This window comes from Somniosus microcephalus, chromosome 11, assembly GCF_052327205.1.
Source record: "Somniosus microcephalus isolate GS21.2 chromosome 11, FLI_Smic_1.0, whole genome shotgun sequence".
NCBI lineage: Eukaryota > Metazoa > Chordata > Chondrichthyes > Squaliformes > Somniosidae > Somniosus > Somniosus microcephalus.
In genome coordinates, this window is record NC_140997.1 from 205193427 (window position 1) to 205220896 (window position 27470).

The following is a 27470-nucleotide window of genomic DNA, read 5'->3' on the forward strand; positions in this document are numbered from 1 at the left end:
GAGGGAGCGAGGGACTGGGGGGAGAGAGAGCGAGGGACTGGGGGAGAGAGAGCGAGGGACGGGGGGAGAGAGAGCGAGGGACTGGGGGGAGAGAGAGACTGGGGAGAGGGGGAGAGAGAGAGACTGGGGAGAGGGAGAGAGAGAGACTGGGGAGAGGAGAGAGAGAGACTGGGGAGAGGGAGAGAGAGAGACTGGGGAGAGGGGGAGAGAGAGAGACTGGGGAGAGGGAGAGAGAGAGAGACTGGGGAGAGGGAGAGAGAGAGACTGGGGAGAGGGAGAGAGAGAGACTGGGGAGAGGGGGAGAGAGAGAGACTGGGGAGAGGGAGAGAGAGAGAGACTGGGGAGAGGGAGAGAGAGAGAGACTGGGGAGAGGGAGAGAGAGAGGCTGGGGAGAGAGGGGGAGACTGGGGAGAGGGGGAGACTGGGGAGAGGGGGAGACTGGGGAGAGGGGGAGACTGGGAGAGGGGGAGACGGGGGAGACTGGGGGGAGACGGGGAGACTGGGAGAGGGAGAGAGAGAGACTGGGGAAGAGAGAGCGAGGGACTAGGGGAAGAGAGAGCGAGAGACTGGGGAAGAGAGAGCGAGAGACTGGGGGAAGAGAGCGCGAGAGACTGGGGGAAGGGAGAGCGAGGGACTGGGGGAAGAGAGAGCGAGGGACTGGGGAAGATAGAGCGAGAGACTGGGGGAAGAGAGAGCGAGAGACTGGGGGAAGAGAGAGCGAGAGACTGGGGGAAGAGAGAGCGAGAGACTGGGGGAAGAGAGAGCAAGAGGCTGGGGGAAGAGAGAGCGAGAGACTGGGGGAAAAGAGAGCGAGAGACTGGGGAAGAGAGAGCGAGGAACTGGGGAAGAGAGAGCGAGAGACTGGGGGAAGAGAGAGCGAGGGACTTGGGGAAGAGAGAGCGAGAGACTGGGGGAAGAGAGAGCGAGAGACTGGGGGAAGAGAGAGCGAGAGACTGGGGGAGAGAGAGCGAGGGACTGGGGGGAGAGCGAGGGACTGGGGGGAGAGAGAGCGAGGGACTGTGGGGAGAGAGAGCGAGGGACTGGGGGAGAGAGAGCGAGGGACTGGGGGGAGAGAGAGACTGGGGAGAGGGGGAGAGAGAGAGACTGGGGAGAGGGAGAGAGAGAGACTGGGGAGAGGGAGAGAGAGAGACTGGGGAGAGGGAGAGAGAGAGACTGGGGAGAGGGAGAGAGAGAGACTGGGGAGAGGGGGAGAGAGAGAGACTGGGGAGAGGGAGAGAGAGAGAGACTGGGGAGAGGGAGAGAGAGAGACTGGGAGAGGGAGAGAGAGAGACTGGGGAGAGGGAGAGAGAGAGACTGGGGAGAGGGGGAGAGAGAGAGACTGGGAGAGGGAGAGAGAGAGAGACTGGGAGAGGGAGAGAGAGAGACTGGGGAGAGGGAGAGAGAGAGACTGGGGAGAGGGAGAGAGAGAGACTGGGGAGAGGGAGAGAGAGAGACTGGGGAGAGAGGGGGAGACTGGGGAGAGGGGGAGACTGGGGAGAGGGGGAGACTGGGGGGAGACGGGGAGACTGGGGAGAGGGAGAGAGAGAGACTGGGGAAGAGAGAGCGAGGGACTAGGGAAGAGAGAGCGAGAGACTGGGGGAAGAGAGAGCGAGAGACTGGGGAAGAGAGCGCGAGAGACTGGGGGAAGAGAGAGCGAGGGACTGGTGGAAGAGAGAGCGAGGGACTGGGGGAAGATAGAGCGAGAGACTGGGGGAAGAGAGAGCGAGAGACTGGGGGAAGAGAGAGCAAGAGACTGGGGAAGAGAGAGCGAGAGACTGGGGGAAGAGAGAGCGAGAGACTGGGGGAAGAGAGAGCGAGAGACTGGGAAGAGAGAGCGAGGAACTGGGGTAAGAGAGAGCGAGGGACTGGGGGAAGAGAGAGCGAGAGACTGGGGAAGAGAGAGCGAGGGACTTGGGGAAGAGAGAGCGAGAGACTGGGGGAAGAGAGAGCGAGAGACTGGGGGAAGAGAGAGCGAGAGACTGGGGGGAGAGAGAGCGAGGTACTGGGGGGAGAGAGAGCGAGGGACGGGGGGAGAGAGAGCGAGGGACTGGGGGGAGAGAGAGCAAGGGACTGGGGAAGAGAGAGCGAGAGACTGGGGGAGTGGGAGAGAGAGACTGGGGAGAGGGGAGAGAGGGACTGGGGAGAGGGGAGAGGAGAGACTGGGGAGAGGGGGAGAGAGAGACTGGGGAGAGGGGGAGAGAGAGACTGGGGAGAGGGGGAGAGAGAGTCTGGGGAGAGGGAGAGAGAGAGACTGGGGAGAGGGAGAGAGAAGGACTGGGGGAGGGGGAGAGAGAGACTGGGGGAGGGGGAGAGAGAGACTGGGGGTGGGGAGAGAGAGAGACTGGGGAGGGGGAGAGAGAGAGACTGGGGGAGGGGGAGAGAGAGACTGGGGGAGGGGAGAGAGAGACTGGGGAGTGGGAGAGAGATTGACTGGGGGAGGGGGAGAGAGAGACTGGGGGAGGGGGAGAGAGAGAGAGAGACTGGGGGAGGGGGAGAGAGAGAGAGACTGGGGGAGGTGGAGAGAGAGAGAGACTGGGGGAGGGGGAGAGAGAGAGAGACTGGGGGAGGGGGAGAGAGAGAGAGACTGGGGGAGGGGGAGAGAGAGAGAGACTGGGGGAGGGGAGAGAGAGAGAGACTGGGGGAGGGGGAGAGAGAGAGAGACTGGGGGAGGGGGAGAGAGAGAGAGACTGGGGGAGGGGGAGAGAGAGAGGCTGGGGAGGGGGAGCGAGAGAGAGACTGGGGGAGGGGGAGCGAGAGAGAGACTGGGGGAGGGGGAGCGAGAGAGACTGGGGAGGGGGAGAGAGAGAGACTGGGGAGGGGGGGAGCGAGAGTCTGGGGGAGGGGGAGACACTGGGGAGAGGGGGGACGACTGGGGAGAGGGGGAGAGAGAGACTGGGGAGAGGGGGAGAGAGACTGGGGAGAGAGAGAAACTGGGGGAGGGGGAGAGAGAGAGTGGGGGAGGGGGAGAGAGAGGCTGGGGGAGAGAGAGAGACTGGGGAGAGAGAGAGACTGGGGAGAGAGAGAGACTGGGGAGAGGGAGAGAGAGACTGGGGAGAGGGAGAGAGGGAGACTGGGGGAGAGGGAGAGAGAGAGACTGGGGGAGAGGGAGAGAGAGAGACTAGGGGAGGGGGAGAGAGAGAGACTGGGAGGGGGAGAGAGAGAGAGACTGGGGGAGGGGGAGAGAGAGAGAGACTGGGGGAGGGGGAGAGAGAGGGAGACTGGGGGAGGGGGAGAGAGAGAGAGACTGGGGGAGGGGGAGAGAGAGAGAGACTGGGGGAGGGGGAGAGAGAGAGACTGGGGGAGGGGGAGAGAGAGAGACTGGGGGAGAGAGAGGGAGAGAGAGAGACTGGGGGTGAGAGAGAGAGAGAGAGACTGGGGGAGGGGGAGAGAGAGACGGGGAGGGGGAGAGAGAGAGACTGGGGAGGGGGGAGAGAGAGACTTGGGGAGGTGGAGAGAGAGAGACTGGGGGAGGGGGAGAGAGAGAGACTGGGGGAGGGGGAGGGGGAGAGAGAGAGACTGGGGGAGGGGGAGAGAGTGAGACTGGGTGAGGGGGAGAGAGAGAGACTGGGGAGGGGGAGAGAGAGAGACTGGGGAGGGAGAGAGAGAGACTGGGGGAGGGGGAGAGAGAGAGACTTGGGGAGGTGGAGAGAGAAAGAGAGAGACTTGGGGGAAGAGGAGAGAGAAAGAGAGAGACTTGGGGGAAGAGGAGAGAGAAAGAGAGAGACTTGGGGAAGAGGAGAGAGAAAGAGAGTGATGCGCTATCAATTACTCATAAAAGACTGAGAGTTAGAAGAGTAACTAAAGGCTTTTATTAACAACAGAATGGAGGTCTGCCTCGAGTGGTCGACCGGTCCAGGATACCAAGGGCTGGGGAGCAGTCACCTTTATACTAGGACCTGTGGGAGGAGCCAGCCGAGGCATGTCCAGGCATGTACACAGTGGAATACAAACAGGACAAACAGGAATACAAACAGTGGTTTACCACATTCACCCCTTGTTTAAAATTGAGTCCGGCGGGGTGAAGTGTATTAAAAGTTAGTGTATTGGAGTCTCTCCGGAGGTCTTGTCTGCCGCTGTGATCGGCGTGGCGACGGCAGGGGTAGTGAAGCTTCCGGCGTCGAGTCCAGCGTAGGCTGTGGCACAGGCGTGTCGTCCTCGTAGATGTCGAGCGGGTCGCGGGGCCCAGGCCTGCCGTCTGCTGGGGCTGGATATCGGATCGTGGGGGGGGGTGGTAGTGGGTAGTGGGTTACTGTGGTCCCCGAGGGTGCAAGGTCTCTTATGGAGACTGTGTCCTCCCGCCCGTCCGGGTATGCGATGTAAGCATACTGGGGGTTGGCGTGGAGGAGGTCGACCCTCTCGACCAGGGGGTCCGTTTTATGGGTCCTCACGTGTCTTCTCAGTACGACCGGCCCTGGGGACGTCAGCCATGGCGGTAGCGATGTCCCTGATGTGGACTTCCTTGGGAAGACAAACATTTTCTCATGAGGGGTGGCGTTAGTGGCAGTGCAGAGCAGTGACCGAATAGCGTGGAGCGCATCGGGGAGCACATCCTGCCAGCGGGAGGTTGGAAGGCCCCTAGACTTTAAGGCTAGCAGGACGGCCTTCCAAACTGTTGCATTTTCTCTTTCCACCTGTCCGTTCCCCCGGGGGTTGTAACTGGTGGTCCTGCTTGTGGCAATACCCCTAGTTAGCAGGTACTGACGGAGTTCGTCGCTCATAAACGATGAGCCCCGGTCGCTATGGATATAGCTGGGGAAGCCGAACAGGGTGAAGAGGTTGTTCAGACATTTAATGACCGTGGCACTGGTCATGTCCGGGCAGGGGAAGGCGAACGGGAAACGGGAGTACTCATCAATAATATTGAGGAAGTACACATTGCGGTCGGAGGAGGGGAGAGGCCCTTTAAAATCAACGCTCAGGCGCTCGAAGGGGCGAGTGGCTTTTATCAGGTGGGCCCTGTCTGGTCTATAAAAGTGTGGTTTGCACTCAGCGCAGACTTGGCAGTTCCTGGTCATGGTCCTGACCTCCTCAATAGAGTAAGGCAGGTTGCGGGCCTTGATGAGGTGGAAGAACCTGGTGACCCCCGGGTGGCAGAGGTCATTGTGGAGGACCCGTAGTCTATCGATCTGCGCGCTGGCGCAGGTGCCACGCGATAGCGCATCCGGGGGTTCATTTAGCTTCCCGGGCCGGTACAAGATCTCGTAGTTGTAGGTGGAAAGTTCGATTCTCCACCTCAAGATCTTGTCATTTTTGATTTTGCCCCTCTGCTTGTTGTTAAACATAAAAGCAACTGAACGCTGGTCAGTGAGCAGGGTAAATCGTTTTCCGGCCAGGTAGTGCCTCCAATGACGCCTGGGCCTCCTTCTCAACAGCGGAGTGTCTGGTCTCCGGGCCTTGGAGGGTTCGTGAAAAGAAGGCCACGGGTCTCCCCGCCTGATTGAGGGTAGCGGCCAGGGCAAAGTCGGACGCGTCGCTTTCCACCTGGAAGGGGATGGATTCGTCCACTGCGTGCATGGTGGCTTTGGCAATGTCCTCCTTGATACGGTGGAAGGCTAAGCGGGCCTCTGCCGTCAAGGGAAAAGAGGTGGACTTGATCAGCGGACGGGCCTTGTCCGCATAGTAGGGGACCCACTGGGCGTAATAGGAGAAAAACCCTAGGCACCTCTTCAGGGCCTTGAGGCAGTGGGGCAGTGGAAGTTCCATAAGGGGACGCATCCGGTCGGGGTCGGGGCCGATGACTCCGTGTTCCACAACACAGCCAAGGATGGCGAGGCGGTTTGTGCGGAATATGCACTTCTCCTTGTTATATGTCAGGTTTAGGAGTTGGGCGGTGCGGAGGAATTTTTCGAGGTTTGCGTCATGGTCCTGCAAGTCACGGCCGCAGATGGTCACATTGTCCAGATATGGGAAAGTGGCCTGCAACGCATTTTGATCTACCATCCGGTCCATCTCCCTTTGGAAGATGGAGACCCCGTTGGTGACGCCAAAGGGAACCCTAAGGAAGTGATAGAGGCGGCCGTTTGCCTCAAAGGCAGTGTACTGGCGGTCCTCAGGGCGGATGGGGAGCTGGTGGTATGCTGATTTCAGGTCAATGGTCGAGAAGACGCGGTACTGCGCGATCTGGTTGACCATATCAGCTATACGGGGGAGTGGGTAGGCGTCCAGCAGGGTGTAGCGATTTATTGTCTGGCTGTAGTCGATGACCAGGCGCTGCTTCTCGCTGGTCTTAACGACCACAACCTGGGCTCGCCAGGGGCTGGTGCTGCCCTCAATAATCCCTTCTTTCAGGAGCCGCTCCACTTCGGTTTTAATGAAAACCCTGTCCCCGGCACTGTATCGCCTGCTCTTTGTGGCGATGGGCTTACAGTCGGGGGTGAGGTTAGCAAACAGTGGTGGGGGGGTGACTCTGAGTGTGGAGAGGTTGCACCTGGTGCGCAGCGGGCAATTTGGAAGCTGCTGGCTGCGGACTGTGAGTGGGGGTAGGGGTCCACCGTACGCCATCGTAACACTTTTAAGGTGGCACTGAAAATCTAACCCCAGCAGGACGGCAGCGCAGAGGTCAGGCAGGACCAGAAGTTTAAAATGATCGTACACGGTCCCGTCTACTACGAGTGTCACCACGCAGTAGCTGCCGATGTCCGCCGACTGGGACTCGGAGGCCATAGAAATCCGCTGTTGCGCAGGCAGGACTGGGAGAGAGCAACGCCGCACCGTGTCGGGGTGGATGAAGCTCTCCGTGCTCCCAGAGTCAAAAAGGCAGATTGTATCGTGACCATTTACCTTAATGTCCATTGTGGAACTGGCCAGTTGGTGCGGTCTCGCTTGGTCCAGTGTAACGGATGCCAGCGTAGGGGTCGGTGTGTCGCTGCGGGTATCAGATGAGGCGGTGTCGGGGGCCTGCTGCGTCCCGGCTGTCGTCCAGGATGGCGGCGTCCATGATCCCCATGTGGCTGGAGGCGTCCAAAATGGCTGCTGTACCGGTGATTCGCACACGGCCGGGGAGGTCCAAAATGGCGGCCATGGCCCACACGCGGCGCTGCTGGGGTTCGGGGTGGCTTTGGCCCTGCAGACGCTAGCGTAGTGTCCCTTCTTCCCGCAGCCCGAGCAGATCGCGTTTTTCGCCGGGCAGCGCGCTCTGGGGTGTTTTGCCTGGCCACAGAAGTAGCATTTCTGGCCTTGGGGCACTGCTGTCTGGCCTTGGGACACTGCTGCGGTAGTTGGGCCGTTGTTGGGGTGTGGCTGGGGTGGCACGGCGCTATGAGGCGGTCCTACCGTGTCCCAGGCTGTCATTCCCCGCGGCGTCCACGGTGCAGAGGAGTAGGCATCCATGCCCTGGTAGGCTGCATCCAACGATAGTGCGAGTTCAGAGGCCTTGTTGAGGTCGAGGTTACTCTGCTCCAACAGTCGCTGTCGTGTGTAATTGGATCTGTGGCCCGCTACAAAAGCGTCCCGGATAAGTTCCTCTGTGTACACGGCGGCCTTTACATCCTTACAACCACAGGCCCGGCCAAGCACAGACAGTGCCTGAAGGTATTCCACGGTCGATTCCCCAGGTTGTTGTTTACGACTCCCCAGGAGGTGCCTGGCGTACACTTCGTTCACTGGGCGCGTGTACTGGTCCTTGAGGAGCTTGATAGCATCCGCGTACGAGGTCGCGTCTTGGATGACCGAGTACACTCGGTGGTTCACTTTGGAGGTCAGGACATCCAGTTTGTCCTCGTCCGATTTGATTGCTTCAGAGGCGGTCAGGAATTTTTCGAAACACTTAAGCCAGTGAGTAAACTTGGTGGATGAGTCCGCCTCCCGATGATCTAAGTCCAGGCATGCTGGTGTGAGGATCTTCTCCATTATAAAAATGTTGTTAATAAAATTGATGCGCTATCAATTACTCATAAAAGACTGAGAGTTAGAAGAGTAACTAAAGGCTTTTATTAACAACAGAATGGAGGTCTGCCTCGAGTGGTCGACCGGTCCAGGATACCAAGGGCTGGGGAGCAGTCACCTTTATACTAGGACCTGTGGGAGGAGCCAGCCGAGGCATGTCCAGGCATGTACACAGTGGAATACAAACAGGACAAACAGGAATACAAACAGTGGTTTACCACAGAGAGAGACTGGGGGAGGGGGTGAGAGAGAGAGAGAGACTTGGGGGAAGAGGAGAGAGAAAGAGAGAGACTTGGGGGAAGAGAGAGAGAGAGGCTTGGGGAAGAGAGAGAGAGAGAGAGAGAGAGAGAGAGAGACGGGGGAGGGGTGAGAGAGAGAGAGAGAGACTGGGGGAGAGAGAGACTGGGGGAGAGAGAGAGAGAGAGAGAGAGAGACTGGGGGAGGGAGAGAGAGACGGGGAGAGAGAGAGACTGGGGAGGGGGAGAGAGAGAGAGGCTGGGGGAGGGAGAGAGAGACGGGGAGAGAGAGAGACTGGGGAGGGGGAGAGAGAGGGAGAGACTGGGGGAGGGAGAGAGAGCGAGAGAGAGACACGGGAGGGAGAGAGAGAGACTTGGGGGAAGAAGAGAGAGAAAGAGAGAGACTTGGGTGTGATGAAATATTCCATTCACCACTGCCTGTGACTGAGATCGGTTTCAGTGTCATTTCCCTTCCCCCAGACCTCATTGTATTGTGTACTGGAATGTGCTGTATTGTCTGGAATGTGCTGGAATGTGCTGTGTGTAGGGCTCCGCCCATACCTGGCCCCGCTTGTAAGCTAGTTCAGTCTGGCCTCAGTCTCCAGAAGGAAGACATCTCTCTCTCTTACGTGTTACGTTCTAAGTTAATAAAAGCCTTGTTTTTGTTCTGCTAACTTCGAGTCTCGGAATTATTGAGGCACATCAATTTTATTAACTTATTTTTCAACACTATGGATCAACTCCTGAAACCCGAACGTTTGGATTTGGATCAACATGCTCCGGACGCATCAGCATGCTTCGGACACTGGTTTGAGTGTATGGAATTCTTCCTGGACAATTCCGCAGCCGTCAAAGACGCTACGGACGCTGCGAGGATGAGACTCGGAATTCTGCGGAATTGGGTAAGCCACCGGGTTTACCCCCTCATCCAAGACGCCGAGACGTACCTGGCCGCCTGCGACATCTTAAAGGCGCATTACCAGCAGCCTACGAATGAGGTGTATGCTAGGCACCTGCTCGCTACCCGCGCACAGCGACCTGGGGAATCGGTGGAGGAGTTCCTAAGCACCCTGAAAATGCTTGGCAAAGACTGCAAGTGCCGAGATGTAAAAGCCGCAGTGTACACTGACAAGCTTGTTCGCGATGCCTTCATCACAGGCCTCAGCTCCACTTACATCCGGCAAAGACTGCTGGAAAAAAACGGGGTTGGACCTGAAACAGGCTGCGGACACCGCGCGATCCCTGGATGTGGCCCAGAGAAACTCGGACGCCTACTCTTCAGCCCGCGCCGTCCACGCCGCCACATGTGCACCGAGGGCGCCGCCATCTTGGAAGGCATCTTCCCCGCCCGACAGCCTGAAACCGGCTGGGCCCCGCTCTCCCCCCAGAAGCCCTACGACAGCCGCGACGCGTCAGGGACCCAACTGCTACTTCTGTGGGCAGCCAAAGCACACCAGAAACCTGTGCCCGGCGAAAGGCACCACCTGCTTTAAGTGCGGTAAGAAGGGGCACTTCGGGAAGGTGTGCAGAGGGAACCCCGCCGGAAAACCAACCGCCGGAAAACCCGCCACCGCCGCGTGTGCGCCGTGGGAGCGGCCATCTTGGACGCCATCTTGCCCGACCTCGTGGGGTCTGCCATCTTGTGAGCAGACAGCGTGGACGCCATCTTGTATCGACCAGGGCCCTACAGTGGCATCGGTCACAGTGGACCAGACCAGGCCGCACCCACTATCCAGATCAATGGTGGACATCGAGGTAAACGGGTGCCGGGTTAAATGCTTAATTGACAGTGGAAGCACGGAGAGCTTTATCCACCCAGAACTGGCACAACAACTCTCCCTAAAGGTGGTCCCTACTCAGGGTACCATCTCTATGGCTGACAAAACCCAGACATCGACCATTCTGGGTTACTGCACGGTACAATTGTGCGTTAACGGAACTGTATATGATAATTTTAAAGTATTAATCATGAAGAACCTATGTGCGAGCGTGATCTTGGGCCTGGATTTCCAGTGCAACCACCAAAGCATCACGCTCAAGTACGGTGGGTCCCAGCCGCCCCTCACAGTGTGCGGTCTGGCTACCCTGAAGGTAAAGCCGCCTTCGCTATTCGCGAACCTTACCCCTAACTGCCGGCCAATAGCGACCAAAAGCAGGAGGTACAGCTGGGAGGACAGGCGGTTTATCGCGACCGAGGTAGACAGGCTCCTGAAAGAGCGCATTATTGAACGCAGCAACAGCCCGTGGCGCGCCCAAGTGGTAGTGGTAAGGGGTAGCGAGAAGAAATGGATGGTGATCGACTATAGTCAAACGATCAACAGGTACACCCTACTAGACGCCTACCCGCTACCCCGCATATCAGAAATGGTGAACCAAATCGCCCAATACCGGGTGTTCTCCACCATCGACCTCAAGTCAGCGTACCACCAGCTCCCTATCAGACCAGAGGACCGCCCGTACACTGCCTTCGAGGCGAACGGACGCCTCTACCAATTCCTCAGAGTCCCCTTTGGGATGACGAATGGGGTCTCGGTCTTCCAGAGGGAGATGGACCGCATGGTCGATGACCACCACTTGCAGGCAACCTTCCCCTACCTCGACAACGTCACCATCTGCGGTCACAACCAGCAGGATCACGACTCGAACCTCGAGAGGTTCCTGAAAACCGCACAAAAACTCAACCTCACCTACAACGAGGACAAGTGCATTTACAACACCACGCGCCTCTGCATACTAGGCAGCGTGGTGGAGAATGGGGAAATCGGACCAGACCCCGACCGATTGCGCCCCCTACGGGAGCTGCCCCTGCCCAACACTCCCAAAGCCCTGAAAAGGTGCCTGGGGTTATTTTCTTATTATTCCCAATGGGTCCCCAACTACTCCGACAAAGCCCGCCCCCTCTTGAAAGCATCCTCTTTCCCGCTCTCTGCTGAGGCCCACGCCGCCTTCAAAAGCATTAAGCAGGATATTGAGCGGGCCACGCTACAGGCAGTGGACGAGAACACTCCATTTCAAGTGGAAAGTGATGCGTCTGACTTCGCCTTGGCGGCCACCCTCAACCAGGCGGGGCGGCCCGTAGCTTTCTTCTCGAGGACCCTCCAAGGGCCCGAGATCAGACACTCCTCCGTGGAAAAGGAGGCCCAAGCCATCGTGGAGGCAGTGCGCCACTGGCGCCACTACCTAGCCGGCAAACGCTTCACCCTACTTACCGACCAGCGGTCGGTAGCGTTTATGTTCAATAATAAACAGAGGGGGAAGATTAAAAATGATAAGATTCTTAGGTGGCGGATCGAGCTCTCCACCTTCGAGTACGACATCATTTACCGGCCAGGGGCCCTTAACGAATCCCCTGACGCCCTCTCACGAGGGATGTGTGCCAGCGCCACCGGGGATCGGCTACAGACCCTCCACAACGACCTCTGCCACCCAGGGGTCACGCGGCTGTTCCACTTCATAAAGTCCCGTAACTTACCCTACTCGATTGAGGAAGTTCGGTCCCTGACCAGGAACTGCCGCACTTGCGCTGAGTGCAAGCCTCGGTTCTACCGCCCAGATAGAGCCCACTTAATCAAAGCTACACGGCCCTTTGAGCGGCTCAGCTTAGATTTCAAGGGCCCCCTCCCGTCCGTCGACCGCAATGTTTACTTCCTGAACATTGTGGACGAATACTCCCGGTTCCCATTCGCCTTCCCCTGCCCAGACATGACCAGCGCCACGGTCATTAAATGCCTCAACAGCCTGTTCTGCCTGTTCGGTATGCCGAGCTACATCCATACGGATAGGGGGGCGTCCTTCATGAGTGAAGAGCTACGCCAGTACATGCTGTCCAAGGGGATCGCCATGAGCCGTACCACCAGCTACAACCCCCGGGGTAACGGCCAAGTGGAGCGAGAGAACGGGGCAGTATGGAAAGCAGTCACTCTAGCTCTAAGGACCAAGGGCCTCCCTATCTCCCGCTGGCAGGAAGTCCTCTCGGATGTGCTCCATTCGATACGGTCGCTATTGTGTACGGCCACTAATACCACGCCCCATGAACGAATGTTTGTCTTTCCCCGGAAATCCACCTCAGGCGTATCCATGCCGTCATGGCTCTCCACCCCATGTCCGGTACTCGTGCGAAGGCATGTGAGGGGCCACAAGACGGACCCTCTCGTGGAGCCAGTACACCTACTCCACGCCAACCCCCAATACGCATATGTCCGGCACGCCGACGGAAGGGAGGACACCGTGTCCATAAAAGACGTCGCCCCAGCCGGCATCGACAACAACCACGGCAATAGCGGCAACGACGATCACAGCAACTCTTACCCACCCACTACCCTTTCATCACCCCCGGAAGAACACCGACCAACGGCACCCCTGTGGTAAACCACTGTCATACCTGTCTGTGTCTGTATGTGTATTCCACTAGGTACAGGTCTGGACATGCCTCGGCTGACTCCTCCCACTATTCCAGGTATATAAGTGACTACCTCCCAGTCCCTTAGTATTCTGGACGGGTCGACCACTCGAGACAAGACCTTCATTCTTTAGTTAATAAAAGCCTGATTGTTACTCGCTCAACTTCAGTCTTTTGAGTAATTGATGGCGCATCAATTTTATTAACTAAATTTTTTATAATGGAGAAGATCCTCACACCAGCATGCCTGGACCTGGACAGTCGGGAAGCGGACGCTTCCACCAAGTTTGCTCACTGGCTCACGTGCTTCGAGACATTCCTGACTGCCTCCACTGCGGTCGAAACGGATGCGGACAAACTGTCTGTCCTGATCTCCAAGGTGAACCACCGAGTGTACTCAGTCATCCGGGATGCGACCTCGTACACAGCCGCCCTCCAGCTCCTCAAGACCCAGTACACGCGCCCTGTGAACGAAGTATACGCTAGGCACCTTCTGGGGAGTCGCAAGCAACAACCTGGGGAATCGACTGAGGAATACCTCCAAGCACTGTCCGTGCTTGGCCGGGCCTGTGGGTGTAAGGCGGTAACGCCCACTAAGTACACGGAGGAACTGATCCGGGATGCCTTCGTAGCGGGCCACAGGTCCAACTACACCCGACAGCGACTGCTGGAGCAGAGTGACCTCACCCTCGACAAAGCCTCCGACATCGCACTAACGCTGGACGCAGCCTTCCGGGGCATGGATGCCTACTCCTCTGCACCGTGGACGCCGCGGGGAACGACAACCTGGGACACGGTAGGACAGCCCCATAGCACCGTGCCACCCCAGCCACAGCCCAACAACGGCCCAACTACCGCAGCAGTGTCCCAAAGCCAGACAGCAGTATCCCAAGGCCAGAAATGCTACTTCTGTGGCAGGCCAAACACCCCAGAGCGCGCTGCCCGGCGAAGAATGCAACCTGCTCGGGCTGCGGGAAAAAGGGACACTACGCCAGCGTCTGGCAAGGCCAAAGCCACCCCGAACGCCAGCAGCGCCGCGTGTGGGCCGTGCGAGCCGCCATCTTGGGCCTCCCCAGCCATGTGCGAACCACCGCAGCAGCAGCCATCTTGGACGACTCCAGCCACATGGGAATCATGGGCGCCGCCATCTTGGACACCAGCCGGGACGCAGCAGACCGCCAACCCCCACCCATCTGATACTCGCAGCGACACACCGACCCCTACGCTGGCCTCTGTGACGCTGGACCAAACGAGACCGCACCAGTTAGCTCGGTCCAAAATGGACGTTAAGGTAAACGGCCATGCAATAAACTGCCTTTTTGACTCCGGGAGCAAGCACAGAGAGCTTCATCCACCCCGACACGGTGCGGCGTTGCTCTCTCCCAGTCCTGCCTGCGCACCAGCGGATTTCTATGGCCTCCGAGTCCCAGTCAGCGGACATTGGCGGCTACTGCGTGGTGACACTAGTAGTAGACGGGACTGTGTTCAATAATTTTAAACTCCTGGTCCTGCCCGACCTCTGCGCTGCCGTTCTACTGGGGTTGGATTTCCAGTGCCACCTCAAAAGCGTTACGATGGCGTACGGTGGCCCCCTCCCCCCACTCACAGTCCGCAGCCAGCAGCCTCCAAATTGCCCGCCGCGCACTAGATGCAACCTCTCCACACTCAGAGTCCCACCCCCCCCACTGTTTGCTAACCTCACCCCTGACTGTAAGCCCATCGCCACAAAGAGCAGGCGATACAGTGCCGGGGACAGGGTTTTCATCAAAACCGAAGTGGAACGGCTCCTGAAGGAGGGGATTATTGAGGGCAGCTCCAGCCCCTGGCGAGCCCAGGTTGTGGTCGTTAAGACCGGCGAGAAACAACGCCTGGTCATCGACTACAGCCAAACAATAAACCGCTACACCCTGCTGGACGCCTACCCACTCCCCCGCATAGCTGACATGGTCAACCAGATCGCGCAGTACCGCGTCTTTTCGACCATTGACCTGAAATCAGCGTACCACCAGCTCCCCATCAGCCCTGAAGACCGCCAGTATACTGCTTTTGAGGCAAACGGCCGCCTCTATCACTTCCTTAGGGTTCCCTTCGGCGTTACCAACGGGGTCTCCGTCTTCCAAAGGGAGATGGACCGGATGGTCGATCAAAACGAGCTGCAGGCCACTTTCCCTTACCTAGATAATGTGACCATCTGCGGCCATGACTTGCAGGACCATGACGCAAACCTCGAGAAATTCCTCCGCACCGCCCAACTCCTGAACCTGACATATAACAAGGAGAAGTGCATATTCCGCACAGACCGCCTCGCCATCCTTGGCTGTGTTGTAGAACACGGGGTCATCGGTCCCGACCCGGACCGGATGCGTCCCCTTATGGAACTCCCACTGCCCCACTGCCTAAAAGCTCTGAAGAGGTGCCTAGGGTTTTTTTCCTACTACGCTCAGTGGGTCCCCTACTATGCAGACAAAGCCCGTCCGCTGATCAAGTCCACCTCTTTTCCCGTGACGGCAGAGGCCCGCTTAGCCTTCCACCGTATCAAGGAAGACATTGCCAAAGCCACCATGCACGCAGTGGACGAATCCATCCCCTTCCAGGTGGAAAGCGATGCGTCCGACTTCGCTCTGGCCGCCACCCTTAATCAGGCGGGGAGACCTGTGGCATTCTTCTCACGAACCCTCCAGGGCCCGGAGACCAGACACTCCGCGGTCGAGAAGGAGGCCCAGGCTATCGTGGAGGCTGTGCGTCATTGGAGGCACTACCTGGCCGGAAAACGATTTACCCTGCTCACTGACCAGCGTTCAGTTGCTTTTATGTTCAACAACAAGCAGAGGGGCAAAATCAAAAATGACAAGATCTTGAGGTGGAGAATCGATTCTCCACCTACAATTACGAGATCTTGTACCGGCCTGGGAAGCTCAATGAACCCCCAGATGCCCTATCGCGTGGCACCTGCGCCAGCGCGCAGATCGATAGGCTGAGGGCCCTCCACAATGACCTCTGCCACCCGGGGGTCACCAGGTTCTTCCACTTCATCAAGGCCCGCAACCTGCCTTACTCCATTGAGGAGGTCAGGACCATGACCAAGAACTGCCAAATCTGCGCTGAGTGCAAACCGCACTTTTATAGACCAGACAGAGCCCACCTGATAAAAGCCACTCGCCCTTTCGAACGCCTGAGCGTCGATTTTAAAGGGCCTCTCCCCTCCTCCGACCGCAATGTGTACTTCCTCAACATCATTGACGAGTACTCCCGGTTCCCGTTCGCTTTCCCCTGCCCGGACATGACCAGTGCCACGGTCATTAAATGTCTGAACAGCCTCTTCACCCTGTTCGGTTTCCCCAGCTATATCCATAGCGACCGGGGCTCATCGTTTATGAGCGACGAACTCCGCCAGTACCTGCTCGCTAGGGGTATTGCCACAAGCAGGACCACCAGTTACAACCCCCGGGGGAACGGACAGGTGGAAAGAGAGAATGCAACTGTTTGGAAGGCTGCCCTACTAGCCTTAAAGTCTAGGGGCCTTCCGACCTCCCGCTGGCAGGAGGTGCTCCCCGATGCGCTCCACTCGATTCGGTCACTTCTCTGCACTGCCACCAATGCCACCCCTCACGAGAAAATGTTTGTCTTCCCAAGGAAGTCCACATCGGGGACATCGTTACCGCCATGGCTGACGTCCCCAGGGCCGGTACTACTGAGAAGACACGTGAGGGCCAATAAAACGGACCCCCTGGTCGAGAGGGTCGACCTCCTCCACGCCAACCCCCAGTACGCTTACATTGCGTACCCGGACGGGCGGGAGGACACAGTCTCCATACGAGACCTCGCACCCTCGGGGACCGCTGTAACCCACTACCCATTACCACCCCCCCCACGACCCGATATCCAACCCCAGCAGCCGGCTCGCCTTGGACCGTCACCCATGAGGACTACACTCCAGGGCCCCAGCCTACACGGGACGCGACGCCGGAAGCTCCACCACCCCTGCCGTCGCCACGTCGATCACAGCGGCAGACAAGACCTCCGGAGAGACTCCAATACACGAACTTTTAAATACACTTCACCCCGCCGGACTCATTTTTAAACAAGGGGTGAATGTGGTAAACCACTGTCATACCTGTCTGTGTCTGTATGTGTATTCCACTAGGTACAGGTCTGGACATGCCTCGGCTGACTCCTCCCACTATTCCAGGTATATAAGTGACTACCTCCCAGTCCCTTAGTATTCTGGACGGGTCGACCACTCGAGACAAGACCTTCATTCTTTAGTTAATAAAAGCCTGATTGTTACTCGCTCAACTTCAGTCTTTTGAGTAATTGATGGCGCATCAACCCCCACCAACTACCCCTTCAACAACCCTGGCGGCACCCCCAGCAGAGACCCAGGAGGCTACCGGGGACACCCAGCCGACACCCGCGGCACCGCAACAGCCACGTCGGTCGCAGAGGACTATCAAACCCCCGAACAGACTAAATCTATAGAAGGGGTGAATGTGATGAAATATTCCATTCACCACTGCCTGTGACTGAGATCGGTTTCAGTGTCATTTCCCTTCCCCCAGACCTCATTGTATTGTGTACTGGAATGTGCTGTATTGTATACTGGAATGTGCTGGAATGTGCTGTGTGTAGGGCTCCGCCCATACCTGGCCCCGCTTGTAAGCTAGTTCAGTCTGGCCTCAGTCTCCAGAAGGAAGACATCTCTCTCTCTTACAGGTTACGTCCTAAGTTAATAAGAGCCTTGTTTTTGTTCTGCTAACTTCGAGTCTCGGAATTATTGAGGCACATCATTGGGGGAAGAGGAGAGAGAAAGAGAGAGACTTGGGGGAAGAGGAGAATGAAAGAGAGAGACTTGGGGGAAGAGAGAGAGAGAGAGACTTGGGGGAAGAGGAGAGAGAAAGAGAGAGACTTGGGGGAAGAGAGAGAGAGAGAGACTTGGGGGAAGAGGAGAGAGAAAGAGAGAGACTTGGGGGAAGACAGAGAGAGAGACTTGGTGGAAGAGAGAGAGAGAGACTTGGGGGAAGAGAGAGAGAGAGACTTGGGGGAAGAGAGAGAGAGAGAGAGACTGGGGGAAGAGAGAGAGAGAGAGAGACTGGGGGAAGAGAGAGAGAGAGAGAGACTGGGGGAAGAGAGAGAGAGAGAGAGAGAGAGACAGACAAACTAAGTACTCCTACCCAGCCGGACCCTGACCAGTCCCAGACCAACACTGCTCTCCAAACACCAATCCGAGTGAACCAAATCATTAAACAATGCAAAGAAACCTACCTGGAACATTGGAACAAAATAACCAAAAGCCAAAGCAGATTAGATTGCTACCGGGCCCTAAAAAGAGAATATAAACTGGCAGACTATCTCTCGACCATCAGAGACACAAAACGGAGACAGACCCTCACCAGATACAGACTAAGCGACCACCAACTGGCAATTGAAAAAGGAAGATACAAGAAATCCTGGCAACCTAAAGAAAATAGAATATGTGATCACTGTCTGGCCGGCGAGGTTGAGACAGAGGTGCACTTCCTCCTAAAATGCGAAAAATTCAACAAAACAAGAAACATATATTTTGACAAGCTCAGCCTTACAACCCCAGATTTCAAAGAATTGGAAGACCTGTCAAAATTAAGAATAGTCCTGGGGGAAGGAGACAGACCATATCTTGGTGCCCAATATGTAACAACATGTCACAACCTGAGGAACAGTGAGTGACTAACGAGCACACCCATAGCGTATATAATCTAAAAATGTTTAAATCAATACCGAATGTACCTAACGACTGTTTAAATTAATACTGAATGTACCCAACGAGGGTCAACGACTGTTTAAATTAATATTGTCTGTACCCAACAAGGGTCAAAATTGTTTGACACCTACAGAATGTTGGAAACCTGTACTTTTTGTTATGTAAGCTTTGGCAATATGGTTCCCTGTAACCTTTCATGCCAATAAAGCATTTGAATTGAATTGAGAGACAGACTTGGGGAAGAGAGAGAGACTGGGGGAGGGGGAGGGAGAGAGAGAGAGAGACTGGGGGAGGGAGAGAGAGAGAGAGACTGGGGGAGGGAGAGTGAGAGAGACTGGGGGAGGGAGAGAGAGAGAGACTGGGGGAGGGAGAGAGAGAGAGAGACTGGGGGAGGGAGAGAGAGAGAGACTGGGGGAGGGAGAGAGAGAGACTGGGGAGGGAGAGAGAGAGAGAGACTGGGGGAGGTAGAGAGAGAGAGACTGGGGGAGGGAGAAGAGAGACTGGGGGAGGGAGAGAGAGAGAGACTGGGGGAGGGGGAGAGAGAGACTGGGGGGAGGGGGAAAGAGAGCTGGGAGGGCGAGAGAGAGAGACTGGGGGAGGGGGAGAGAGAGACTGGGGTAGGGGGAGAGAGAGAGAGACTGGGGGAGGGGGGAGACAGAGAGACTGGGGAGGGGGAGAGAGAGACTGGGAGGGGGAGACAGAGAGACTGGGGGAGGGGGAGACAGAGAGACTGGGAGGGAGAGAGAGAGAGACTGGGGAGGGAGAGAGAGAGAGACTGGGGAGGGGGAGAGAGAGACTGGGGTAGGGGGAGAGAGAGAGACTGGGGGAGGGGAGAGAGAGAGACTAGGGGAGGGGGAGAGAGAGAGACTGGGGGAGGGGGAGAGAGAGAGACTGGGGAGGGGGAGAGAGAGAGACTGGGGAGGGGGAGAGAGACTGGGATAGGGGGAGAGAGAGAGACTGGGGGAGGGAGAGAGAGAGAGAGACTGGGGGAGGGAGAGAGAGAGAGACTGGGGGAGGGAGAGAGAGAGACTGGGGAGGGAGAGAGAGAGAGAGAGAGAGACTGGGGGAGTAGAGAGAGAGAGACTGGGGGAGGGAGAGAGAGAGAGACTGGGGGAGGGGAGAGAGAGACTGGGGGGAGGGGGAAAGAGAGCTGGGGAGGGCGAGAGAGAGAGACTGGGGGAGGGGGAGAGAGAGACTGGGGTAGGGGGAGAGAGAGAGAGACTGGGGGAGGGGGAGACAGAGAGACTGGGGAGGGGGAGAGAGAGACTGGGGAGGGGGAGACAGAGAGACTGGGGAGGGGGAGACAGAGAGACTGGGAGGGGAGAGAGAGAGAGACTGGGGGAGGGAGAGAGAGAGAGACTGGGGGAGGGGGTGAGAGAGACTGGGTAGGGGGAGAGAGAGAGACTGGGGAGGGGGAGAGAGAGAGACTAGGGGAGGGGGAGAGAGAGAGACTGGGGGAGGGGGAGAGAGAGAGACTGGGGAGGGGGAGAGAGAGAGACTGGGAGGGGGAGAGAGACTGGGATAGGGGGAGAGAGAGAGACTGGGGAGGGGGAGAGAGAGAGACTGGGGTAGGGGGAGAGAGAGAGAGACTGGGGAGGGGGAGAGAGAGAGACTGGGGGGAGGGGGAGAGAGAGAGACTGGGGAGGGGGAGAGAGAGAGAGACTGGGGGAGGGGGAGAGAGAGAGACTGGGGGAGGGGGAGAGAGAGAGAGACTGGGGAGGGGGAGAGAGAGAGACTGGGGGAGGGGGAGAGAGGGAGACTGGGGGAGGGGGAGAGAGAGACTGGGGGAGGGGAGAGAGAGAGAGAACTGGGGAGGGGGAGAGAGAGAGACTGGGGAGGGGGAGAGAGAGACTGGGGAGGGGGAGAGAGAGAGACTGGAGGGGGAGAGAGAGAGAGTCTGGGGAGGGGGAGAGAGAGAGAGTCTGGGGAGGGGGAGAGAGAGAGAGACTGGGGAGGGGGAGAGAGAGAGAGACTGGGGAGGGGGAGAGAGAGAGAGACTGGGGTAGGGGGAGAGAGAGACTGGGGAGGGGGAGAGAGAGAGACTGGGGAGGGGGAGAGAGAGAGACTGGGGAGGGGAGAGAGAGACTGGGGTAGGGAGAGAGAGAGACTGGGGGAGGGGGAGAGAGAGAGACTGGGGGAGTGGGAGAGAGAGAGACTGGAGGGAGAGAGAGAGAGACTGGGGAGGGGGAGAGAGAGAGAGACTGGGGAGGGGGAGAGAGAGAGACTAGGGTAGGGGGAGAGAGAGAGAGACTGGGGGAGGGGGAGAGAGAGAGACTGGGGAGGGGGAGAGAGAGAGACTGGGGAGGGGGAGAGAGAGACTGGGGAGGGGGAGAGAGAGAGACTGAGGGAGGGGAGAGAGAGAGACTGGGGAGGGGGAGAGAGAGAGAGCTGGGGAGGGGGAGAGAGAGACTGGGGAGGGGAGAGAGAGAGACTGAGGGAGGGGGAGAGAGAGAGACTGGGGAGGGGGAGAGAGAGAGACTGGGGGAGGGGAGAGAGAGAGACTGGGGGGGGGAGAGAGAGAGACTGGGGAGGGGGAGAGAGAGAGACTGGGGAGGGGGAGAGAGAGAGACTGGGGAGGGGGAGAGAGAGAGACTGGGGGAGGGGAGAGAGAGAGACTGGGGAGGGGGAGAGAGAGAGACTGGGGAGGGGAGAGAGAGAGACTGGGGACGGGGAGAGAGAGACTGGGGGAGGGAGAGAGAGAGAGACTGGGGGGGGGAGAGAGAGAGACTGGGAGGGAGAGAGACAGGGGGAGAGAGAGACTGGGGTAGGGGGAGAGAGAGAGACTGGGGGAGGGGGAAGAGAGACTGGGGGAGGGGGAGAGAGAGACTGGGGGAGTGGGAGAGAGAGAATGGGGGAGGGAGAGAGACTGGGGAGGGGGAGAGAGAGAGACTTGGGGAGGTGGAGAGGGAGAGAGAGAGACGGGGAAGAGGAGAGAGAAAGAGAGAGGCTTGGGGAAGAGAGAGAGAGACTTGGGGCAGAGAGAGACTGGGGGAGGGGGGTGAGAGAGTGAGAGACTGGGGGAGAGAGAGAGAGAGAGAGACTGGGGGAGGGAGAGAGAGAGACTGGGGGAGGGGGAGAGAGAGAGACTGGGGGGAGAGAGAGAGAGAGAGACTGGGGGGAGAGAGAGAGAGAGAGACTTGGGGGAAGAGAGAGAGAGACTGGGGGGAGGGGAAGAGAGAGAGATACTGGGGGGAGGGGGAAGAGAGAGAGAGACTGGGGGAGGGGAGGAGAGAGAGAGACTGGGGGGAGGGGGAAGAGAGAGAGACTGGGGGAGGGGGAAGAGAGAGAGACTGGGGGAGGGGGAAGAGAGAGAGAGACTGGGGGAGGGGGGAGAAGAGAGAGACTAGGGGGAGGGGGAGAGAGAGAGAGACTGGGTGGAGGGGGAGAGAGAGAGAGACTGGGGGGGAGAGAGAGAGAGAGAGACTGGGGGGGAAGAGAGAGAGAGGCTGGGGGGAAGAGAGAGAGAGACTGGGGGGAGGGGGAAGAGAGAGAGAGACTGGGGGAGGGAGAAGAGAGAGAGGGACTAGGGGAGGGGGAACAGAGAGAGAGACTGGGGGGAGGGGGAGAGAGAGACTGGGGGGAGGGGGAGAGAGAGAGAGACGGGGGGGAAGAGAGAGAGAGACTGGGGGAGGGGTGAGAGAGAGACTGGGGGAGAGAGAGAGAGAGAGAGACGGAGTGAGAGAGAGGTGTGAGGGTCGAGACTAATGTAGTCTGTTCCGGGGGACTGAGCGGCGGCTGCATTTTGGAACAACACAGGTGGAGACGCTGCACATGCACAATGGCCGCTAGAAAGAGGCTAAAGCAAACAGGTTTTAGGCCACTTGAGAAACAAAAATGAGAATTTAAAAAAAATTCAGAATATTGCTTAAATTTTGAAAAAAATGCGTGAAAGTGGCGTTGAATGTCACGGTAAGTTCCAGTTAAATTTTGCCAGGTATTGCCCCAAGCTTTTTGAAAGAGTCTATTAGGGTTATTTAAATCATGTTATGAGAGGGGGAAAAGTTTGTGCCCCTGTTTGTACCTCAGGGGGCGATTTTGTGAATGGGGGCACGTTGGAGGCGGGACTGCTGCTTGTCGGGTCGATGTCCCGCCTCCATCGATTTGTGGCCAACCCACGCTAGTTTCCCCTGATTGACCTTGTTAAGCCCGCCCAGCAGGCTTAGCAGGTCAATAAAGGGAAAGCTCTGTGAAGCTGTCAAACAGTGACTTTCTCTGCAGTTTGATGAGGTCTTGCATACAAGACCTCATCAACCTTCTTTCTTTTACAGAAATGAGATGGTTGTTGCATATGAGAATGCAACGGCCATCTCTCATCTGCAACTCGGAGGTCCGAGACTCTCCGCATACAAACCGACTGAAGCCTGCAGGAAGAAACAAAGGTAAGTACACTTTGAAAAACACTTTGCACTTACCTCAGATACTCACCTCTACACTCTTGCACCCATCACTTACCTTCACACCACATTTTTGCACCCCTCTGACCCCCGCAAACCCAGTTCTCCCCTCACTGAGCTGGCGGGTTTTGGAGCCTTCGGGAAACCCGCACTTGTGAGGGCAAAAAGGGGATAATCCTATTTTCTGGCTGTTAACTACCTGTTAACAGGCAGAAAATAGGCTTTAATCCCTTCCCGCCTCCAAGGAGCTGGAACCTGGCGTGGGATGGCTACCCACCTCCTGGGAAGGTGGCGTGGAGGCGGGTTGGGTGCAGGTTGTGCACCCGCCCCCAAATTCTGCCATTTTCCTGGCAGTCCTGCCTCCATACCCGCCTCCCCAGGGCTGGCAAGTTCGCCCCCTCAGAGTCTGTGAGAGACGGAAGGAACGGCAGCAGAAAAAGAGGAAACAACTTCTCCAAAATTGATCCCAACTCATCGCCAAGGCTGGGGATAGATAACCTCACCGCCTTCTTAGGAAGTTTAACCACTTTATTCACTTTCTTATTTGAGCTCCGTTTGGAATTAGTTTAGTTTATTATTTTTTGTTGTATGTTTAACGACAGCGTTGAAGAGGGAAAGAAAAACTTGGAGCAACTTCTGTCAAAGCTGCAACGAGACTTGAAAGAATTTAAAGATTTTTAATGAAATTTTCACAAAAATGAGTGTTAAAAACACTTCCCCCCCCCCAAGTTTCAAATTTGATTTTGGAAGAAACAGAAACAAAAATCAATTTTCCCCTTATCCAATCAAGTTTCAACCAGGTCCTGAAGTCCAAACACTTTTAAAGAGGTTCTGAAATGCTTAAAACATTATAAAATTGAAATTTCTCAATATTTGATTTTGAATGATCGACTGAAGTGAGTAGCTTTACATAAACATGCAACCATTCTGTTGAGGAGGGGGAGGGCAGGGGAGGATTTGTAGGAGTTACATATTACTTTTTATTGACTAAAAAATATATCATTAAGACTTTTAGGAAGAGAATCAAAAAAGGGGAAAAACACAAACCATTTGATTTTGTCTGTCGTTCTATAGTCCTAACAAGTCCCAGGAATAATGTAAATATAGATTTCCTCTTAAAACATTTAGTAGAGTGTTAATAAAACCAAGAGTTATGTAATGATGTATAAAAATTTCAGGAAGCTACTTTAGAAGAAACTACTATTTGTTTATTGAGAAAGACACAGAAAATACTTCGAATAAACTGGTAATGTACAATTTTGATTTGGTATAAATGTTTGAAATAGGAGATTAAAAATTGAGAGTTTAATGAAGTTTGTTTCTCACTATTTAATTGGGAAGTACCTACAATAGTTCAACACTTTTCATGATAAGAGCAGGGATTAATATTGTGGAGAATGTTTGAGAGAAAAACATTAGAAGCGAAATTTGTAAATGAACATCTTTACGTCAACATATTAGTAAACATTTCCAAGTCAGTCTGATTAGTTCTCCTGTCCAGGAAGAAAGATGAATGTTTATTTCTGTTAAATCATAGCTTTTCCTGCTTTTTGTTTTTAATTCGGTGACGCAAATTGTGTATGTGTTTTTCTGCACTTGTGAATAAGTGCTGCATTTCTGACATGTTACATGAGGGGGTGTGCTGGTTCAAGAAGACAACGTTGATTAATGGAAGTGTTTGAAGTTGGAAATACGGATACCCGTTCTTGTTCAATTGTTAAATTCTTTTTAATACTGTGAACTAAAGAACTACAACACTTGGTTGTCTGGTTGCATTGTGATTAATATTCTAATCACTTATGTGGACATGCAGCACGTCAGCGCCATAGGAAAGCTGCTGCTTGTGCAGCCACTGCTATAGTGACATGAGGGATGGGCTAACAAGTTGAAAACTTTAAAATTAATACTAATTGCACGAATAGATATGCCTCTTTCAGTTCACCTTGGGCTTTTGGATTGTTTGTCGATGCATAACCGTGTAACTGAGTAATGTTTCTGAAGTGTTAATGCATTATTATGCAGTTCTTTTATATCCAGTCATTTCTGATAAGTAATTTTTTATTAAATAGAGTTTGTACATGATGAACTAAAAGCTTTTAATTAATTCCACAGTAAACAAAATTGCAGAATGGGCATGTAAATGACAAATGAATTTCAATGTAGATAGGTGTGAAGTGGTGCATTTTGGTAATAGAATAAGGAGGCGACCTATTCCTTGGAAAATAAGAGTCTAAATGGGGTAGAGGTGCAAAGGGATCTTGGGGTATAGATTCACAAATCATTAAAAGTAGCAACGCAGGTTAAAAAAGCCATAAAAATGCAAATAATGCACTGGGGCTCATTTGTAGAGGAATAGAATTCAAAAGCAGAGTAGTTATGTTAAACTTGTATAGAACCTTGGCTGATTTCTCATGATTTGAGACGGTGGGGTGGCAATATGGCATTACTGTATACAGGAAACTCTCTTTTAACCGGCACCTAAATATCCGGAAATTTCTCTTAACCGGCAAAATTCAGGTGTAGGTTCAGGTAAGTTTTCTGATATATTAGTGGCCGTGTAACCGGGGTTCCTGGATCTGTGGCCGTGTAACCGGGGTTCCTGCACCTGTGGCCATGCAACAGGGACTCCTGGATCTGTGGCTGTGTAACCGGGACTCCTGCACAAGTGCCGTGTAACCGGGGCTCCTGCACCTATGGCCGTGTACGGGGCTCTCGTACCTTGGTAAGTATACCTCTCTGTAATCCGGACTTTTTGATCAACCAGCACCACGCTGGTCCCGTCGGTGCCGGATAAAAAAGAGTTTCCTGTATATGCTTTTAAGTGGTTGCTGTTACTGTCGTTGTTGTAAAAGTTGTTGTTGTTTTAAAATTTGCTCACGGACGAAAAGGTTGCGCTCACAGGAGTCCGTGGCCCGCTCAGCACAAAAAAACATGAGAGGGAGTATTGTTCCACAGGCGATGGAAGAGAAGAGGACCAGCAAAGGTAAGTGTTATTTCTGTGTCTATCAGCGGAGCAGGAGGTCACCTCTGGGGCCCGCAAAAATAATCTGGGCCCTGACGGCAGCTCCGGCCACTTTTCCTTTGCTGAATCTGGCGAGCTGTGTCAGGACACCTATTTGGCGACCTGCGGTTCACCTGGTGAATATAAATGAGGTCAGAGCCTCAAAATCCTGGGGGCCTCTTTGCCGCCAGAATGGGTGGTTGACTGATGCACTCTGCTGGTCGGGCACCCAAAAGTCAAAATGGACCCCAGGGAGGGGGAGTTCCATTCACTTGTTATTTAAACAGAATTAACAGTGTGCGTTATTCCAAAAGCCAAAATATTAACAAGTAGGTCCCAAATATTGCAGAAATATTTTATTATACTTTTGGTCCAACTGAAATAAAACTAAGGAAACCTTTATCTATTTGCATGAGCCATTAAGTTAGAAATTACTATTGGTGATATTAGCAGACAAATGCAATAAAGTGTTCTGATGACATGCTTGTAAATAAATGGGTTAATGTTTCCGTTAAAGTGGCAGACATAGGAATGCCACATGAACATATTGTGCATTTTTCCATTAATATCGCCAGTGGTGATTACTAGCCTGCTGTCTTTCTCTTGTGATATCAGCAAGTAATGTTTTCTGTTTTGTTGTAAAGGATAATGGAGTCACATGACCTAAATGAGACTCTGTCATGCAAGAGTTAAAACAAAAATCTAATACTGGGTTACTTCTATAAGGGGTGAAAGATGAGTAATCATATCCCTTAAAGCGCAAGCATTATTTGTTTTGGTATATTATTGAGATCAATTGCATTTAAACCAAGGAAATGGAATCGCACATTTTCACTTTGCATTGTGCTGGTCAGAAGATAATTGTCATTATTCTAGTGTCTGCTGTCAGTCCCTGAAGACTATTGTTTGCCATCACCTACTAAGGAATAGTGAAAACTGCTCCTCACAAATGACAGCAGAGGTGATTTACCAGAATGGTTCCGGGGATGGGGGATCTTAGCTACAAGGACAGGTTGGAGAAGCTGGATTTGTTTTCATTAGAGTAAAGGAGGTTGAGGGGTGATTTGATAGGGGTGTACAAGATTATGACAGGTTTGGATAGGCTAGACGGGGAAAGGCTGCTCCCACTAGTTGATGGTACAAGGACTAGGGGACACAGATTTAAGGTTTTGGGCAAGAGATACAGGGTGGACGTGAGGAAAAACTTTTTAATGCAGCGAGTGGTGAGGACCTGGAACTGACTGCCGACAGAAGTGGTGGAGGCGGAGACATTCACTGTTTTCAAGGGGAGACTGGATAGGCATTGGAAGGAAATAAACTTGCAGGTCTACGGGGATAGAGCGGGGGAATGGGACTGACTGGATTGCTCTACAGAGAGCCGGCACGGACTGGATGGGCCAAATGGGACTCTATGACTATGACTCTTCAATCTTTACCATTCAGTCTAATGGTGTAACAGGACAGACTGTTTGCCATTCCCATCGATTAGCAGGGAATTGTCAAAATGGTCTTCTATTAAGTGCCAACCTATTAGCCAAACAGGTTTAGCATTTTACCCCAGGAGGATAGACAACAACTTGCATACGACTATTATATACATACATTAATCACACTTCACTTACAATTCATGCTACTCAACAACAGCTTTGAAGGTAGAAAAAGTACTGACCTGTTCCACTCTGATATCATATTCTCCATGGACTTTTTTTCCACGGAACAATTTTGCCCTAAGAAGAAAGAAAATGATAAATTAACCACTAATTGGACATTGACTACCTTAAGTAACATTTAAAACGGGCACTGGTATCTTTCAAAAGTG

General features: G+C 54.8%; 1 protein-coding gene across 1 annotated transcript in view; it reads right to left on the minus strand.

Moving 5' to 3' along the window:
- syn2b (synapsin IIb) overlaps positions 1 to 27470 on the minus strand; it is a 666583-nt gene that overhangs the window by 287438 nt on the left and 351675 nt on the right. The window contains exon 2 of the mRNA XM_086001759.1: positions 27321 to 27378. Within this exon, the coding sequence (XP_085857885.1) occupies positions 27321 to 27378 (58 nt within the window). The remainder of the gene's footprint in view (positions 1 to 27320; positions 27379 to 27470) is intronic.